Genomic DNA, 20257 nt, shown 5'->3' on the forward strand with positions numbered 1-20257 from the left:
TTCAAACGTGGCCTCAACATTTAATTACCTAGCTGTATGATCATGAGAATGTCACTTAACTCTATTCCCTTGCAAAATAAAGAAGTTAGTAGAGAAAAAAAATTTCTTCTTAATAATCCCAAGAAATTCATTTTCTAGATCTTCTATTTCTATTATGGTTTGAATAGGAGCTTAATAAATGCTTGTTCCTTTCTCCCTATAATTATCCTAATAAAGAAAGGTCTTTTAAACTAGAACAGTCACTAAGGAAGCTAGGGTGGCACAGAATGCTGGGCCACAGTTACAAAGATGCTTCTTCCTAAATTCAAACCTGGCCTCAAAAACTTACTAGCTGGTGACTCTGGGCAAGTTACTTAACACTGTTTGGAGAAAGAAATGGAAAAGTACTCCAGATGATCCCAGATGGGGTCATGAAGAGTTAGATATGACTTAAAAAAATGACTAAAAGATCAACCAATGGAAAGTCATTCTTTCATTGCTTCCTTCCTATGATTGAGTCACAGCAGAATCCTCATTCCAGAGTATTCTGAGATTCAGTATGATGAAGGGAACAGAGTGGGACATGGGCTCCAGTCCTGACTCTGCCAATCAGCTAGCTGTGTGACTTAGCAAGTCTAGAGTTCAATTTTCTCCCCTGAAGAATGAAAATTTCAGATTAGTGGACTTCTAAAGTCACTTCTATCCCTTTATGACTGTGATTTCAATTCATTCTGCATTCTTCAAGTTTTTATTAACTCTCTATTTACTATATGCTGGTGACTGTTGTAGGTTTTGGGGTTACCAAGAGAAAAAATGAAAAAGACCCTGTCCTGCAGGACTTTGGTTGCCACAGGAAGAAATGGTTTCTAAGTCAACAAGCAACTACAAAATAATAATAATAATAATAATAATAATAATAATAATAATAATAATTTATATCATCTTTTAAGATCTGCAAAGTACTTTACATGTTTTCTTATTTTATCCTCACAACAACTCAATTCTTATTTTATCCTCACAATAATTTATCTCATAGATGAGAAAGCTGAGGCTGAAAGAAATTAAGTGACTTGGCTAGTTCAGCATTCCAATTGTCTATGCACATTTTTGCCTCTAAGATATAAAATAAATACAAACCAATTTCACTAGGGGTGTTGTATTTAACCATTGGGAAAATCAAGGCAGATCTCTCATAGCAGATTATACTTGAGCTGATCTTTAAAGGGTTTGAAGATTCTATGAGGCAAAGGTATGTAGGGAGAGGATTACTAACCTGGAGCTCTAGCAGAAGATGGTTTCTAGCAGGAAAGATAGGCCTGCAGACAAAGGCAATTTATAGGTAATAGTTTTGTTGATCTAAATGAGAAATTAATGATATAATTCAAGGTGACTCTGCACATTTGGCAGCAACCTAACAGTTATCTTTTGTTTAATTTCCAGGGGCAGCTGGGAGAGCTCATGTGTTACTTTGAAAGCACATTTACTGATAGTTTATGTATTCCAGAATTCCTTAGCAGTTAGGGTTGTAATATGTCCAAGCAGGTTAAGGATATTACAGCAGGCACCTCTCATCAGTGATGGGGATGTGGCTGAGCTCATGCAGCTGTTATATTTTCTGACTCCAGTTGCATATCTCTTGGCAAATGGTGTGTCTGAGTGTCATTGCTGCCTTTGGGTGTTAGAAGGACAAGAAGAAGGGTTTTTGTTACTGGAAGGCCAAAGAGTACTAAGCAATTCCACAGATTGACTAAAAACCTGTATTTGTGGATATTAACCATTTGCAAGAGAAAAAAATCAGTAAAGTAGAAAGACTGATCAATCAGGAATTAGCCTGGGTTCAAATCTTAGACTTATTACCTTTGTCTCCTTAAGCACATAACAACCTCTTTGGGCTATAGCTCCATAAATTTAGAGTTCAAAGGGACCTTAAAGGTTATCTAATATAACCTCATCAATTTCCAGATGAGAAAACAGAGGCCCGGGAAAGTTATTTGACTTGCTGAAAGTCCCATTTGTCAGAATTTGAACTAGATTTTCTGAGTCCAAAGATTCTTTCCTTTTCCATACATACATATATTATGTATGTATTTAAATATATATGTATGTATGTATAATGATGACAATTGACTAAATCTATGATTCTAAGAAATTTACAAATTGATAATTCTTAGTCTCTTCAAAAGACTTCAGCTTTGAAGACTCTAAATGGAATGGATTGTCTGTGTGTAGGCATAGTAGTGAAATAATCAAGTTGGTTTACTTTTATTTTTCCAATTTATGAACTGAGATAAAGCCTTGGCCCTCTGGCACAAGTAAAGCATAAAGTATCCTCATGCTGCCATCTGGCTGCCTAATTTGGCATTCTACTGACTTTACCATCACTTTGAATGATCATCGGTTGATCAGGAATATTAGCTCTGCTAATGTGTTAGCTAGAAGCAAAATGACAGTGAAAATAGAGTGCTGAGTCTGAACGCATGCAGAGGAAGACTATGATTCAAAACCTTCCTCTGGTATTTATTGATCTTGTAACCCGAGACAAGTCATTTTCCACTATGTTGCTCAGACAGTTCCTTAAAACTCATGCATTAAGACCTGCTATTGTTGAAGGGAGTTTCCCATGTGACAGGATTACATGTACTTCTTCTAGATTCCAGTAATACATTTGTAGATGTGTTATTCCTTTCAGATAATTTCTTATCTCTGACCAGTAAAATGAACTTAAAAACTCCTGAAGATTTGATCAAGAAAATGAGAGCTCAGGAGACCTGCTTTCAGTTACCTATGGTTGAACCATGCCTCTGATTCCATTTCTTATTCCCAATTCCCATTTGCTAAATCATATTCAACATTTGGAAACATCTACCTCTTATTCTCTATTCTTACTCGTGTCATCTAAGTCAACACGTCATTGCTTCTTCACTAGACTACTACATTAGTCTCTCTCCTCAAGGATTAGTTCTCCATTAGTGAGAACATGCAATTACTAAACTCTTACTCCATGAAAAGCACTGAGTTAAGCAATCTACAAATAATGCCATTTGATCCTTAAAACAACCTACAGAAGAAGGGAGTACAATCCATTTTACAACTGAGACACAGCTTAAGTGATTTTCCTAAAAGTCCCTGAAGTCAAATTTGAATTCAGGTCTTCCACATTACCTAGTTGCCTGTAGGCTATCATAATCATCACAGCCAAGAGATAACCAAATTTACATAATTAAAAACTTTACTTGACTCCATATTAGAATATGATCAATTTTAAAGTCAGTTTTAGCTTTCTGACTTAAACAGCTTTTAAATTTAAAACACATGTATATGCATACATACATATATAGATGTATATGTAAGTATACACACAGGCACACACACACACACACACACACACACACACACACACACACACACACATATATATGAACCATATTCTATAATCCAACCAAACTGGACTGTTGGTCATTCCTCAATTTGATTTCCTGTTTTTCCACTACTGAGCCTTCACCCTTCCTATTTACTATACCTAGAATACCCTTCCCACCTCAGTGATTTCCATTTATTGAAATGCAATTCAGTCTTCAAATTCTAGCTCTAACACTCTCTTTCCCATGAAGTTTTATTTCTCCCAATGAACTTTAATTGGAAGTGATCTTTTTTCTTCCTCTGAATTCTCAAGGGTTTGTAATTCTCTTTTTTTTACTCAGATTCTAATTGGTATCACAGTGTATTTATCCCCTATATTACATTATAAACTCCTAGGCAACAAAGGCCAGGTGTCATATCTTTGCCTAAGCACTGAGAGAGAAAAAAGTAAATTTCTGTTCAGTAAAAGAACTATTGATTGAAATTATTTTATTATATCTGTCATTATTTACTTCACCCAAGGAAAAGTCATTGGGTCCAGAGAAATATAAGATATCTGATCGCCCTCACCTATTCTCCTTCCAATTCTCCTTCCATGTCTGACCCCTCTTCAGGTCTCTAGAATAAAACAATGTAATAGTATTGCCTAGGTCCTTTGGGACCTAGGGAAAATATCAGTGTAGCTTGTTTGCTTATCCCTCACAATAAATCTTTAACAACTTAGTCTCTGGATTGATAAAATTACCCTTATTTCTTTGTGGTTGGATAATTTTCAGACTTTATGTTCTTTTGAAATTGTTAGCCCTATACAGAGACCTGAGGTGATCCTATAAAGGGAGATAGATCTCTCAGTCTTTCATATCTAAAAGATAATGGATTTGAGCTAGATTCTGCTAGATTTAATGATGTGTTTTAGATATAGGTCAGATACTTTAAGAAGTAGTCAAATTTTCTTAGATCTATAAGGTATTAATTTGGTTCCCTTTTGAATTTAGTAATCTGGTTGACCACATCATGAGGTTAATAAGGCTAAAGATTATAATTGAAATCCTCATGGATGTCAATAAACTGCTTCAGAGCCATAGAGCTTTAATTCTGGAACTCCAAATCATGAATGCCAACTGTTATTAAGCAGACAAATAAGTGTGAATTGGTTCAACAAGGGAAGTCCATTACTAATTTAGGAAGAGCAACTCACAGATATTAAGAGGTTGCTAGTTATATCTTTGTAGACAGACAACATATTAAATATGAGGTGGTAACATTGAATGTGGCATAAAGTATGAAAGAAAAGCTGAATTTTCATGTGGGAAAAACTCCTAGGGTGGGAGAATTTAGTTTTAGAAGTTTCATTCAACCTATTTATAAAGTGCTTACTATGTGGTAAACAGTCTACTTAAAGGGGGATAAGTTTATTAATTTTGGGTTCCCGGTATCCTAAAATAATTCACTACACTCTCACTCTTTCATACATCCATCATTCTGGTTCAGGTTTTCATTACTTCTTGCCAAGGATTTTATGATAACTTTATCTTTTATCTCCTTTCTTTGTGTCCCTCCCTTCTCCAAAGCCATCCTCTACTTGTTTGCCAAAGTGATTTCCCCAGTGTTCAAGTTGGAAGATTTCATTCCCCTATCCAATACATTCTCATGAATGCCTAAAAACTCTGGGATCAAATATTATTCATCTTTATCTTTTCGTTTTAAAATTTATGGTTTTGTGAAAATATAATGTACATAGTTATCAGTATAATGTTGTATGAATGTAACTTCTAAGTAAGTAAACATAGATTCTAAGGCATATGTTAAAATCTGACAGAGATCATGGACAAAAATATTTGCAGACTACTGACTCAGTAGATTAAGTCTAGGGAGTTGCCTGAGGCATGGAGTGATTGTGTGAAGTGAACAGAGGTTTGTAAGTGACATGGGTGAAAACTGAATCTACTTCTTTTTTTTTTTTTTAAGGTTTTCTTTGCAAGGCAAATGGAGTTAAATGGCTTGCCCAAGGCCACACAACTAGGTAATTATTAAGTGAGGCTGGATTTGAACTCAGATACTCCTGACTCCAGGGCTGGTGCTCTATCCACTGTACCACCTAACTGCCTCTGAATCTACTTCTTGACTCTAAGCTCAGTACAACTTTGTTTGAATTCCTTCTTACCCCCAAATAGTCAAAATAAAAAAAGAACAAAGAATAAATAAAACATCTTTTTTGTTGTCTTTAGCAATTATACCCCACCTCAAATTACTCTGAAATTTATCAATATGAATAATATTATAGTAATAATTTATAGTAGCATTCACTTAAATTCCTATCAGTTACCTACCTTTAGTGACATTTTCTGTATACATTTTTAAAAAAATTTAAGTTGATAAATATTTTCTCTGTGCATTTGCATTGTCCTCTTTAAACAACTTCCTATTTTTTTTTCTTATTGGAATCATTTTTGCTTGTGTTTTCAGAATGTCAGTTTGGGAATCTTAGATCTAGCACTGGAAGGGACCTCAGAGGTCCTCTAATAGAATGCCTTAGTTTTTACCGAAAAGGAAAGTGAGGCCATGTGTATTAGATCATACAAATAGTAAGGCTTCCCTCCTAAAGAGGAAAGATTTGGATTCCAGAGCTAATATTCTTTTTTATGATGCCATGCTGCCTCCTGAGGCCTCTCCTTTCTCTTGGAACTACTTCATCTATAGAATTTTCAACCAAGAGATCTTACCTATCCTTTCTCTGACCAGTCTGAAATGAACCCTCACTAAAAGACAAAACCTAGCTCTCCTCTCCTCTGTCATGTGAAGTGATCATTTCCTCCCAAAATGATCCACTGGTTAGAATCAAGTGTAGAAGAGCAATTACCCTTGTTGTTTCCTCTATGTTTTGAAGAATAAAGTAAAGGTATTCAAAAAGTTACCAGATACCTTCTACTGACTTAAAGATCTGCAGCATATATCTAAACAGACCAAAAAAATCCACATCACTATTATGACCCCCCCCATGACAGGTTTGTGATACTATTTGAACTCCTTATCTTTATCCTGCTTTTGGTTAGATGGACTTCTTATATACTTCCAGGACAACATCACAATGCCCTATACTGAAAACCCCCCTCTAGTTCTAGACTTTCTTTATGAGCATATCTTCTTTTTACAGAATGCTACTCATCCATTTTCTCTATATTCAAGGAAGTCTCTTCTATAGCCAGAGCTAATTATGTTTAGTTTACCTCTTTAATGAATGTTTCTAAGACTATTCAGTTTATAAATTGTATTTATGTATTTTGGCTTCATTTCATTCTTCCTGTTTTAGATATTAGCTCCTATTTGTCATTTTTTTCTTTAATAGAATTTATTGCTTCTAAATACATGAGCATTCCTTCTCTCCCTCTCCAAATTCAGTTGAAAGCCTTCTAGATCAGAAATGCCAGTCTAGGGTGGCTAGGTGATGTAGTGGATAAAGCACCAGCCTTGGAGTCAGGAGTACCTGGGTTCAAATCTGGTCTCAGACACTTAATAATTACCTAGCTGTGTGGCCTTGAGCAAGCCACTTAACCCCATTTGCCTTGCCAAAAAAACCCTAAAAAAAAAAAGAACTGCCAGTCTAAAGGCAAATAAATTTTTACTAGCTTTTATTAAGTACAGTTCTTCCTAGACTAAGAACACATAATTTCTGTATTTTAAGATGGAGTATAGAAATACAAAATCTCTTTATCAGACATCTTCCAAAGCACCTATTCAATTTCCAGATTTACCTTTCTCTTCTGGATGTCCCAATTTCAATTTTCAACCAAGATGGAAACACCCCCATTTCTTGTTCAGGATTTCAAAATTCCAAACAATGCTATTGAGGTTCCTTCTGGTAAGTTTGTCCTCAAGTAAACTCCCCAATTGGTAGATTTCACACATCTTGGAAAATTCTGAGTCATGTCCCAAATACTTCCCCCCCAGGAAGACAACATAATTCTCCAGTATTTATATTATGGATTTCTTAATACTGCACCATTAACTTTTTTTGTTACTTTTTGAGTTTTACAATTTTCCCCCAATCCTGCATCCCTCTTCCCACCCCCCACAGAAGGCAGCCTGATAGTCTTTACATTGTTTCCATGCTATACATTGATCAAAACTGAATGTGTTGAGAGAGAAATCATATCCTTAAGGAAAATATAAAATATAAGAGATAAAATTATATAATAAGATATTTTTTTTAAATTAAAGGTAATAGTCTTTGTTTAAACTCCACAATTCTTTCTTTGAATACAGATGGTATTCTCCATTGCAGATATCCCCAAATTGTCCCTGATTGTTGCACTGATGAAATGAGCAAGTCCGTTAAGGTTGATCATCATCCCCATGCTGTTGTTAGTGTGTACAATGTTCTGATTCTTTTTTTTTTATATTTTTGTAAGGCAAATGGGGTTAAGTGGCTTGCCCACACAGCTAGGTAATTATTAAGTGTCTGAGGCCAGATTTGAACCCAGGTACTCCTGACTCCAGGGCCGGTGCTTTATCCACTATACCACCTAGCCGCCCCTTTAATGTTCTGATTCTTCTCATCTCACTCAGCATCAGTTCATAGAAATCCTTCCAGGCTTCTCTAAATTCCCATCCCTCATGATTTCTAATAGAACAATAGTGTTCCATAACATATACAAACTTTAATTTGTTCAGCCATTCCCCAATTGATGGACATTCCCTCAGTTTCCATTTCTTTGCCACCACAAAGAGAGCTGCTATGAATATTTTTGTACAAGTGATGTTTTTACCCTTTTTTTATAATCTCTTCAGGGTACAGACCCAGTAGTGGTATTGCTGGATCAGAGGGTATGCACATTTTTATTGCCCTTTGCGTGTAATTCCAAATTGCTCTCCAGAAAGGTTGGATGAGTTCACAGCTCCACCAACAACGTATTAGTGTTCCAGATTTTCTACAACCCTTCCAGCAGTGCTCCATTGTCCTGAGGTGGTACCTCAGAGATGCTTTAATTTGCATTCCTCTATTCAGTAATGATTTAAAGCAATTTTCCATATGATTGCTTTGATTTCCTCATCTGTAAATTGCCTCTGCATATCCTTTGACCATTTGTCAGTTGGGGAATGACTTTTTTTTTTATAAATTTGACTCAGTTCTCTCTATATATATTTTAGAAATGAGTCCTTTGTCAGAAACACTAGTTGTAAAAATTGTTCCCCAATTTACTACTCTTCTTTTGATCTTGGTTACAGTGGGCACCCTTAACTTTTTGTCTCTTTTTCACATGTTCTATGATCTAGAAACACTAGTCTTCTTGCTGTTATTTCCCCAAGACATACTATCTCCTGACTGTATCATTTTTTTCCTGGATATCCCCCATACTTGGAATGATTCCTGGTTTCCCTGGCTTCCTTCAAGGCACTATTCAAATTGCATCTTCTACAAGAGGCCTTTCTCCATCCACTCAAAGCTAGTGTCCTCCATCTGATATTACCCTATAGATTAAATGCATATAATTATTTTCATGTTGTCTCTTCATTAGAATGTGAGATCCCTGAGGATACAAATTTTTTTGTATTCCCCTGTTTAAAGCTGGGCATATAGTTGTTTAGTCATTTTGTAAGTTGTGCCCAACTCTTCATAACTCTTTTGGAATTTTCTTGGCAAAGATACTAAAGTGATTTGTCCTTTCCTTCTTCAACTAATTTTGCAGATGAGGAAACTGAGGCAAACAGAGTTAAGTGACTTTTCCAGGGTGGCACAACTATTAAGTATCTGAAGCCTGATTTGAATTCAGGAAGATGAATCTGCTGACTTCAAGATTTAAGTTATCATTCTTTAGAGTCCAAGAATTTTCTTCTTCCTGAAAAGGTTTAGCTTTATCCTGTATAAGAATAGCCTCATATCACTTTTTTTTAATGGTGCAGACTTGTGATTTCACAGAAGTAGTGATTTCATAGGAGGAAACCTGATCTACCTGTGCAAATTGAGATAGCTAAGCAATTCAGAGTGTTAGTACAGCTGCCTGGGACATTGAAAGTTAAGAAAAACTTAGGTCCAAAATCCACTTATGCCACTATTTTAGAGATAGATTCAAACTAGCTCCTCTGGAGTCTCAGACCAGCCTTCTGCATGCTATGCCACATTTCTTTTTCATACTTGTTCTAGAACTAAAAGTTTTAGTACTTCCTTTTTCTTCTGGTTCTTTTCTATGTCCCATTCTTCTAACCTCTGCTCTTAACATACATTAGAATTCACTTTTGCTTCTAGATTCTTTTTCCTCCTTTTTTTCTCTTTGATATATTTTTTCCATTCTTTCAGGGAATCCCTCATTCGACCCAAAAGGAATAGAGATGTGATCCTTTAACCTTCTTACCTTCTTTAACAAGAAAACCAACTTGTACACTAAGCATTTGTGCTTGCTATTTGAACCTGGTTAGAAAAAAAACAGATCCTAGCACACTCTCCTTGACCCTTTGGTTGGAAGCAGCAGTTCTCTATAGTTCTTGTGGCCAACTCCTATGTCTAGTTGCTATGGAGAGCTGCCGGAACACCATTCCTGTTGGCTGTGAACTCTGTCACTGAGAATTCCTGAGAGGCTTTATTTGTTTAAAAAGATTTCCCTGACTTTTCTCAAGATCAGACTCCAGCTTGCTCAGCTAGCCTTTGATCCATATTTAACACATTTAACACATTCTTGACAAAACCTAACAAATCAAAGCTGCCTCTTGTACGGGGTCCTACATATAAATCCATCTTCCAATGACTTTTAACTTCCAGCTATTTTTTAATTCTGTCTCTCTCCATCTTTCTCCACTGAGTAGCCTTTCAGAAACCTACTCCTCTCTTGTTTCTTCTCTTTAGTGTCTTCTATACTCAGTCCATTCCCAGATTAGATGTTCTTGACATTGGGATATTTAAAGTGAAACATTAGCTAGGTCTTTAGTACACTGAAACTTTACTGAAAATTTGTGCCATACACTTTATATGTGTGTATACTTACACAGTAGGATATTTGATTGCCTAAGACTCCACCCTTGTTTATAAACATTTTCCGTAAGAATTCAGAGAAAATGTCTGTTCCTAGGACTGGAATTCTAATGTGATTGATGTAACTTGGAGCCCAACCCAGATGCTTGGAACAAGCATTGTCACCTGGGTGGAGTCAAGTTTTTTTCTGCAGGGGTACGCCTTAATAAAGCCCACCACTTTGCAATAAGGTTAAATTAGTTCACTGTCTGACTGCTACATGGAGGCTAGTGCCTCCCTGGTTCATAGCAAAGTCAATACTGCTTTCCTGAACTCCGCCTATTGTATCTAGAGGAAAATGGTTTGGTATTGTCTTCCACTGCTCTCCCCAGGAAATATGATATCATGCTCTAACAAAAGCGGGAAAGCTGACAGATCTGTTCAGATGGGTGTGACTACCACACACACCTAACTGGTCAAACCCTGTCGCAAGGGCTGTGACAGAGAGAGCTCCATCAGTGGCCCTTGAATGATTACTGCCCTCTCAGCACTGTCCAAAAAGATTGTTTTGCACATTTAATTTTCTTCGTCTTTTGGCATGTAGCCCCCCCCCACAGTCAACAATCAGACCCTGGATCTATGGACCACAAAAATTCCATTTATCTTTGTTTAGAGATTTGTGGGAAATGCTAAGACTCCTACTCCTTGATGGTCCCATGCTCATGAGCCAGCAATCTTTTGGAACATAAATAGGAAGATCAGTTTCCTGGAAAACTATAAGGAGGAGCTGGAATGGACAAGAGGAAATTAAAACAAACTTCACCTAAAGAAGCTGAAGACTCATGAGATTACCAATTCTTCTCTCTTTTTTTTAAGCATCAAATAAACTAGTTCTCAATATAATACTAATAACATTTGTCTGTTCGGTCATTCAGTAGTATCTGACTCTATATGACCTCATGAACTTTTGTCCATGGGGCTTTCCTGGCAAAGATATATACTGGAGTGGTTTGCCATTTCCTTTTCCAGTGGGTCCCCATTTGATAGAAGACAATTAGAGGTTAAATGATTTACCCAGGGTCACACAGCTAAATGTCAAAGACCAAATTTGAACGCAGATCTTCCTGGCTCCAAACCCAGTCCTCTATCCACTGTACCAATTTGCTGTCCTTAAATAACATTTATATAAGGATTTAAAGTCTATAAAGTGCTATCTATATATTGTCTAATTTTATCCTCTCAACTACCCTGCAATGTGGATGCTATTGTTATCTCTTTACAGATGAGTATACTGAGGCTAAAAGGTGTTTTTTACCTACAGGCACATATCTATTAAGTGTATTAATCAGGATTTTAACTCAGTTCTTCCTTAGTCTCAGTCCAGTTCTTTATTCACCAAAGTCATAAACTACTAAAGGCCACAGGCAAGAATGGCTGAGGTATCAATTACCAAGGAGATTAATAGAAAGTGGAATTATTTTTCTATTCTTATTAATGATCGAGAAATAATAGTCCAATATCTTTACTTCCCATAGTACCTATGCTCACTACATTAAAAAAGACTCACTTTTCCAATGTAGGGAGTAGGCACCTTATATGTAGAAGCTATCTTAATAACTTCTACACTCTAAGTATATGCATGCATACATACATAAGCATATCATACATTTCAGATTCTGGTTTTACCATTTACATGTATACTTCATACAAGTCTCTCGACCTCAGTTTTCCCATCTATAAAATAAGGAAGTCATTTTATGGTGTTTCTTGGACTTCAAGTTCATGTCAAAATACATTTACTAGGTGCTAACTATACTATGAGCTGGAGATAAAAAGAAAAGGGAAAACTTGGTCCCTCTGATCCCATAATCGTATGTTATAGCTAGTTTTTGTCTGATACTCAGTTACACTGAAACCCAAGGAGATATGACTGGTTTTACTTTCATGACTGTTATCTTTTATTATTGTCTTGATAAATTATATGATTCACACATAAATAAGAAGGGGAGAAAATTGAACATTTCTCTAATTTCTCAGTTTGCTTTGATCATTAACTAACCCCCACCCCAAGCTCATTTTGAACTTATGGGCTATACTAAATTTCAAATGTGACTGAAAAGGTCATAAGTTGACCAGTTAATCTTGAATCCTAAAAATGCAGGATTCAATGGAAAGGGGAGGTATGTAACTTTTTCCTGTATACACAAATGCTTTCTCCCATATAAGACAATACAAGATAAGGAAAGGGAATAAGCATTCCTATAGCATCCAGCAAGTGTTTTTATTTCATATTATTTCACTGGACATTCACAACTATTCTATTAGGTAGGTACTGTAATTATGCTTATTTTAGAGTTGAGGAAACTGAGGCAGAGTTTAAATGAATTGCCCAGGGTCATACAGATAATAAGTGAGATCAGATTTGAACTGAAGTCTTCCTGTCTCCAGATGCAGCAATAGTATATATTCTTTTGAGGGGAAAGTTAGTTAGAAAAAAGTTTATATAAGGGGTGAATCTTGAATTGGACTTTAAAATTTGAGAAAGTGTTGAAAATTCTAAAGGACTTGAGTAAACATCATGAATAAAAAGCAATGGAGAGAGAATATTCAAAGCAGTTTTACTAGATGTATAAGAAGGCCAGCCAGATTGGTGTGGAGGAGCCATATGGTAGATAGATTAGATAAGAGAGAGGAAGCCCCTTTATAGAACTCTTTGAATCCAAGGATGGAGAGTTTGAGTTAATAGATAATAGGGAGGTCACTTTAGACTCTCCAGCAAGGAAATGACAACTAAGAATTACAAAGTAGAGGAACCCAGTGTAGTGAGATCACACACCATGGGCAGTACCCTGTAAGTGTGAGGGTCCAGGCATCTTTACACTCAAATTCTGAGGCCATTGTACCCTGGAGAAGACTAAAAAATACATGTATGGTTTGGAGAGATTTCTTCTTAGAGGCTATGTTTTTGCTTTGTCAGACACATGAGACATCTCTCACATATGCTTATGTTACTCTGGACCTGAATACTTACAACATATGTATTTGTAAATATTTTTTCTCCCAAGGCAGAGTTACATTTTAATATATAACTGAATGTGCTAATTGGTTCATGAAAGACACCTAATAAGAATTGTCTCCAAGTCTTTTCTATTCCAAGCTGAATGTCCTTAGATCCTTTAGCCATTCAATATATGACATGGGTTTCAGACCTTTTACCATTCCATTCAAACTGTCTCTTAGCCATTGCTACTCTGACAAAGGTGATATGACTCAGAATTGGACATTATATTCCAAAAGTAGTTCAATCAATGGAGAGTAATCATTACAACTCACAAAGATCATCTAATAAAGCATAGAAAGGTGGAGGGATTAAAAATATCTCACATGTTTTCTCTTTTTTTTGGAGAGGGGTGGTTATGTTTACCATTGTCATTTACAACATAATTACACATTTTCATTTTTAACCTATATCAAGTAACTTGCCTCAATGAGAGGGAGTGAGTGGGAAGAAGGGAAAGATATTGGAAGTGAATGTTGAAACTTGCTTTTGCTTGTAACTGGGGGGAAAAATAAAATAAAATAAAGATAAAGATAAAAAACTCACATTTATATAATACTTTAGCATTTGCAAAGCCCTTTTTATACATTACTTCATTTATCCTCACAATCCCCTTTGACAGATAAGGAAACTGAGGCCCTGAGAGTTTAAGGGACTTGCCCAGGGAAACATATGCAGTAAATAAATGAATCGGGATTCAAACCTGACTTAAAAATCTGGCAATCAATTCACTAAGCTACACTAAGGAAATAAACATATTGATGAAATCACAAATATTTTGAAGCATAATTGCATATTCATATGACTAGTGCTCTTTAGAAGCTTTTTAAAGTGTCAGTACGTAAGTATTCTCTTCAGAAGATGCAACATATACAAAAAAACTACAACTCTATAGACAAAGACAGTGACAGCCACACAAATTCACATTGTGTATCCAGTAAATACAGTCAGAAAAAAATCAACAAAGCAAAGATGACATATGGGCTACCATGTTAAAGTCAACATATCCATCTTTGAGAATGGGTTTAACAAATTGGAAGTAGGAGAAATTTGTAGACATATAATCATCTACAATCTTCTGGTAATGTTTTTATTTGTTTTGCCTTTCTTCTCATATAATATTCTATCTACTATCTCCATCACTTTTCCTGGAAATACTTCCTCCTCGAGCCTGCTTCTTGGAATTCCTGATTTCCTTCAAAGCTCAGATAAAGTGTTACTCCCAACATGAGACCTTTATGACCTCCTACTTCTCCCACTTTTTCTCTTGTATTTATTTTACATGTATTTCACATAAATATTTATATGTGTGAATGTTGTCTTTCCTGATGGAATATAAACTCCTTGAGGACAAGACTAATTAATTTTTGTCTTTGTAGTCTCAACGCCTGGTACAGAACTAGGGCCTCATAAATGTTTGTTGGCCAATTGAGCTTACTCACTTTTCTTATTTTCCTTTATTATGTTTTTATTTATATATTTGAATATTTATGCTTTTCATTGGAAGGTGAAATAAAAATTGTACTTTAAAAATGCAAAAGCAGGTCACATATACCAAAAATAAAAAAATTCCAAATAAAAAGTAGAACAGAAAAAGAAAATTATATGTGAAAGAGAATGTCTATTCATACAGCTTACTTCTTAAAAACATATAATAAGTGCATCACTTTACTTTCAAAGTTACCCTGTTTGTTTCCTTTGGCATTTCTGTCTTTTTTCTCTTGGGCTCATTAAAAACAAAAACCAGCTTCAATGATCTTTTCTTATTTCTCTAGGCAACATTATCTGAAGCTCCTTTCCTCACTGCTTTACTGATTTTTATTCTTCTTTATTTTGTTTCATGCAAAAACTTGATAAAATGCCTCCTATTTCTTATCTAAGAAACTATTTACAAAAGGATTTACAAAAAACAAACCAAAAAAACAAAAACAAGAGAGATTAAAGAATAGGACCCTTGCAACAGTGTCACTTAATTTCCTTCAGGTTGGATTGAGACCATTAATCAACAAATCATTCAAGGAAAATAATATGTATGTATATGTATATGTATATATATATATATATGTGTGTGTGTGTGTGTGTGTGTGTGTGTGTGTATTCATTGTGCTGATTTCTTTTTATAGAGAAGGTAACTGATAAATAACTGAGAAACTGAGGCATTTCTTAGAATTGATTTACAAACTTGAATTAGAGAACTGAACTTTTATGCCCATAATTTCAACTAGGAATGTCATCAGTGTAATGTAGATTGCAAAATGGGGTCACTTGTCATTAGATGAATTTAAAATTAAATTTGCTTTTTGTCATGAAATCAGGATCATAAATACTCATGGAGTACAACTGAGGAAATTCATCTGGGGTCAATTGCCCAACAAAGCAAATCTATGTCAGAACCTGTATAACTATGTTCACCCCAAGGGGTGAACGCCATTATTTTAAAAAACAACAGCAATAATCATCCAAACCTGCCTCAAAATATATTTACTTGTGAAAATCGTCCAGGATTGAATTCTTATTGTCTTTGAATCCTTTTCCATTACCTTCCCCATCAACAAAACAAAGTTTGTTAATTCTTCTCCTGAAGTCTCTAATATTTATTCCCTCTTATTTCAAATGATATTACCTTAGTTCAAACTTTTATAGTTTCACCTATGTTAGTGCCATAATATGTAATACTGCAGAACTTCTTGGAAGAGATCTGTAACTACTCAAAAGAGTTTAGTCTGACTATCCACAAAGGAAAGTCAAGTGGATGAAAAATGTAATTTTCCCAAATGTACTTAGATGGCAACCTAAAGAGCTTATCTTTAAAAATGTATATATGAGACAGAATGAAAAATGAGTTGGGCCTCATGTTAAAGAGAACTGATTGTTTTTAGGAAATGAAAAATATCCCCAAACTTTCTGTGAAAACAAAGGTCCATATTTTAAATACAAATATTCTACCAGTTTTGCTCTATGGCAGCAAGTCCTGGAATATAACAGTTTCTAAAAAAAATAACAATGAATATGAAACAGAGGGCAATATAGAGGTCCATGGGGAAGTAAGCAAGCTGCAATATATTAACCAATAAGGAACTTCAAGGAACAATGATAAAAGATGAGTTCAAGGAAATGTATGACAGGAAAGAATCTTCATGAGCAATATAAAAGGTGGGTAGCTAGAATATTCCACTGATATGCTTACAATGTCAGGAGAAAATGAGGAAGGCCTTCCAAATTTTAGATGTGTCCCGATCCTTAGCTTAGGAAAGAACATGGACAAGAATCCTACAAAACGGGCAGTCTTCTTTGGATCTTCCAGTCTTGTCTCCCATAACAATTCCTATGTACCTCACTTTTGTTGTACACAAACAGAACCACAAACCATTGTCAGTACTTTCTCCATATCCATACTTTTGCTCATATTTTCCTCCATGTAGGATGCTCTTTCTTTTCCATAAACCCAGTTGACTAACTTTTATCTTTCCCAATTCAAAAGCTACCCCCTTCTATGAAGCCTTCTCTGATTGCCCAAACTGGAAGAGATTTTTGTCCTTTAAAGTCAGAGAGGAGATAATCCAAAGATTTGTCTACTTTCACATTTTATCTTTTATCATAACAGTTTGCTTACATATCTCTTCATGTTAAACTGAAAGTTTCTTAAAGACAAGAAGCATATCTTATTGAGCTTTATATTACCAGAGGGTACCTAGTACTATGCCTTGCTCATTGTCAGCCTAGAGTTCTAATTTGGGGTCCAGGGATAGATTTCGGGAGGTCTTTGAATATGGTTGGGGGAAAAATCCTATACTTTTATTTTCAGCAACTTTTGGTTTTCATTATATTTCTATATATTTCATATTATACAATTTTAAAACATGGTTCTGGGATTGGGAGAAGACTTTACTAAACTTACCAAGAGGGTCTATCACACAGAAAAGTTAAAGAACCTCTCTAGCTGATTTTTTTAGAGGCTGATATTCTCAAGAAGCTTCCTGAGAAAGAGAAAGTTATAAAGGGTTTGAAGATGTGGATTGTTATTAGACAAAGCCATAAATTGTTGTTAGCATCTAAGTATCAATGATTATGAATATGACTGTTAAGAATATAATTAACTTATGTGCATATAAGTTGACATAAATGCATATATTAAATGAAATATATTATGTATTACATATAATCATAAATATATATTCCTAATATGCTTATATGTTTGTGTAGATTCTTCTTTTTCTTCATGAAGTTATAATTTTCTTTGTTAATGTCTTTTTATTTTCCCTAAAATTTTCTCAAAAACTCTAAAATTTTTCACCAAAAATGTTCACCACATTTTCACTAATTTTCACCAAAAATAATTCACCAAGTGAACTCAAAAAAATAGAGAAAGAAATTATGATGTCATCCCTTTGGGGCAATTTTTATTCCTGTGTGGCAATTTTCAATTCTGTAAATTTTTTCTCATTTCATTTTTCATTTACAGGAAGAAGAAAAATTACTGAGACTTATAATATGTGCAATTTGTATACCAAATTTTTCTTACTTGGTATGCAGAGATAGGCAAATATGTTAGGGATGTGAGCCCCTAACACATCTAATTTAGAAAATCTAGGTTTAGAAAAAACTTTAAAAAAAGGTGTTAGCCTATCTCTTCTAAGTTTTCTGAATAATTGTTCAAGTTTTCACTCTAATCTGAATGGATAATATATGAATTGTTATAGACTGAAGTGTGGACTTTTTCATCATTTTTAATAAAAACCATAGAAACCTCTGTCATCAAAAAAAATTTCTAACTGATGCTTTGGTCAAATATAGAGAAATAAAACAGAAACCCTGAAGCTAATAATTTCTATGCTATTTAGTGAGTATAACTTTCTCTGCCTTTATTCACTTGTCAAAATGGAATACAAATTATTTTTGCCTTTATTTCTGAAGATTTTCTTTTTCCACATCTCAAGAACTTGTAAGAGGCAAATAGATATGCATCTTTCACTAAAAAGATTGCAAAAGCAAATACTGGGAAAGCTCTATAATATTAGTAGAGTTATTCAAAGGACCAAAAAACATGACAGTATCTATTAAACCCTGAGAATTCATTACAGAACAACTCTAAAAAATTAACTGGCATGATTAATGTTTTACATTTTAATTTTCACCAACTTTATTAAAGACTTGAAATGTAACAGAAAATTGACACAGCCTTCAGATATTTCCAGCAAACTAAGTAGGGGGACAATTGAAAATCACATCCAATGGGAGTATCCTAGAAAAATTCCACAATTCTTTCAGTTAAAATAAAACTTACCTGAAATGATCAGGCTGACACCATAAAGAACTAATCGGGCTAAAGAGTCCATGCTTTTTCAAATCTCTCCATGCAGTTTTCACAGGCTTGCATGGATTCCCAAGGATCCTTTCACCACTTCTGGGCTTTGTGACTTTCCATAAGCATATTCTAGCCAGTCTTGTTTACACGTTAGAGGCAAGAAAGAGAAGCCCTGGAGCAGGCTGCAACAGTCTCATTGCTGTCTGAGCACAGGGAGTTGAAGTTCCTTTTTCCTGTTTCCTTTGTAGATTAGGATAGGAAAGGCTGGATCTTAAAGGCAATTGGGATCAGCAGGACCAGGAGGCTTTGTAAGCCTTGTCCATCTTGCAATACATCAAAACACTTCTTTGCTCCTGTTCCTGGGGTAGAGGATTGTATTTAGAGAACCAGTAATGGGTCATGGTCAGCATTGTCAAAAACAATAGGAGCATCCTCTGGTAGGCAGGATACTGAAAATAACAAACCCTCCACCTATGTATGGTATGTGATGATGGTCATCTCTTCTTCAATTGTTCACTGTTCCCAAAGGGCCTTACTGTTCACTTAGTAACCTGGCAAAGGGTTTTTATGGGTGTGGTGAACATGTTTTGCTTTGGTTTCTCTTCTGTATCCACATGATTTAAATTTGAAAAGAAGTTTTATACGATGAGACTAGAATCCTATCTGAATTAATATAATTATCATTGGATAGTCCTGTAGATTGGTCTGCAAATCTTCCCATTCCATCCTCCAACTTTTCAGTGTCATTGGAATCATAGGACTTAGAGCTGGACTGGATTTAGAAAATATCTAGTTCTACCCAAAGAAGTATGGCATGCCCAACATACCCAAGGTCAAGAACTATGTTCTCTAACTCCAATGCCTGTCTACTTTCTACAATATCATAATGCCCATTAATCTGATGTAACTGTTGGCAAAATGCTTAAGGATACCAGTGCTGTGAGCTATATTTAAAATCTTCATTAAAATTCATTTATGACTAGCTTAATTTCCTTTAGGTCCTGGACCCAATAACTCTAGGTAATTTAATTTGTGCAATTGATTCTGTTGTTATGAGATACTATTTTCTAGGGAAATCCAAAATAAGTTACAAACCAAAAATATCCATATGAATAAATGAAAAAAATTAAGTTGATTACAATGTTCAAAACACTATTCTAAGTGCTGGGAATATCAACAGAAAAACAAAACTGTTCCTATTATCAAGGTTCTCACATTTGAATAGGAGGAGATAACACATGGGAGGTTTTAGCTAGAAGTTAGAAGGAGGGATCAAATATTATTAAACTCTTACTACGTTCCAAGCACTGTGGTAAATGTTTCAAATATTATCTTATTTAATCCTCACATAGGAGTAGATGCTATTTTATTATTCCCATTTTTATAGTTGAGGAAATGAAGTCAGGAAAATGTTACATGAGTTGCCCAGGTTCATACAACTAGAAAGTGTCTGAGGCTCGATTTAAATTCAGGTTTTCCTGCCCCAGAACTTTATCCATCACACCATTCTCTTTGCTGCCTCCATAGTCTTTGGTGTGCAATTGTAAAGCATTTCCTGTATTATTTCCATCAATAAAACTACATCTATTTCTAATGCTGAATTATTTTAAAA

General features: G+C 35.1%; 1 protein-coding gene across 2 annotated transcripts in view; it reads right to left on the reverse strand.

The window, feature by feature from the left end:
* The window catches only part of TEK (TEK receptor tyrosine kinase), a 136152-nt gene extending 117044 nt beyond the window's left edge, over window positions 1-19108 (reverse strand). The window contains exon 1 of one of the 2 annotated variants that reach the window (XM_074206166.1): window positions 18625-19108. In XM_074206166.1, coding sequence (XP_074062267.1) covers window positions 18625-18676 — 52 coding nt within the window. In that variant the 5' untranslated portion in view covers window positions 18677-19108. The remainder of the gene's footprint in view (window positions 1-18624) is intronic. The other variant, XM_074206165.1, reaches the window with a different exon arrangement.
* Between the last annotated feature and the right edge of the window lie 1149 nt (window positions 19109-20257).

Source organism: Macrotis lagotis, chromosome X (genome assembly GCF_037893015.1).
Source record: "Macrotis lagotis isolate mMagLag1 chromosome X, bilby.v1.9.chrom.fasta, whole genome shotgun sequence".
NCBI classification, from domain to species: Eukaryota; Metazoa; Chordata; class Mammalia; order Peramelemorphia; family Peramelidae; genus Macrotis; species Macrotis lagotis.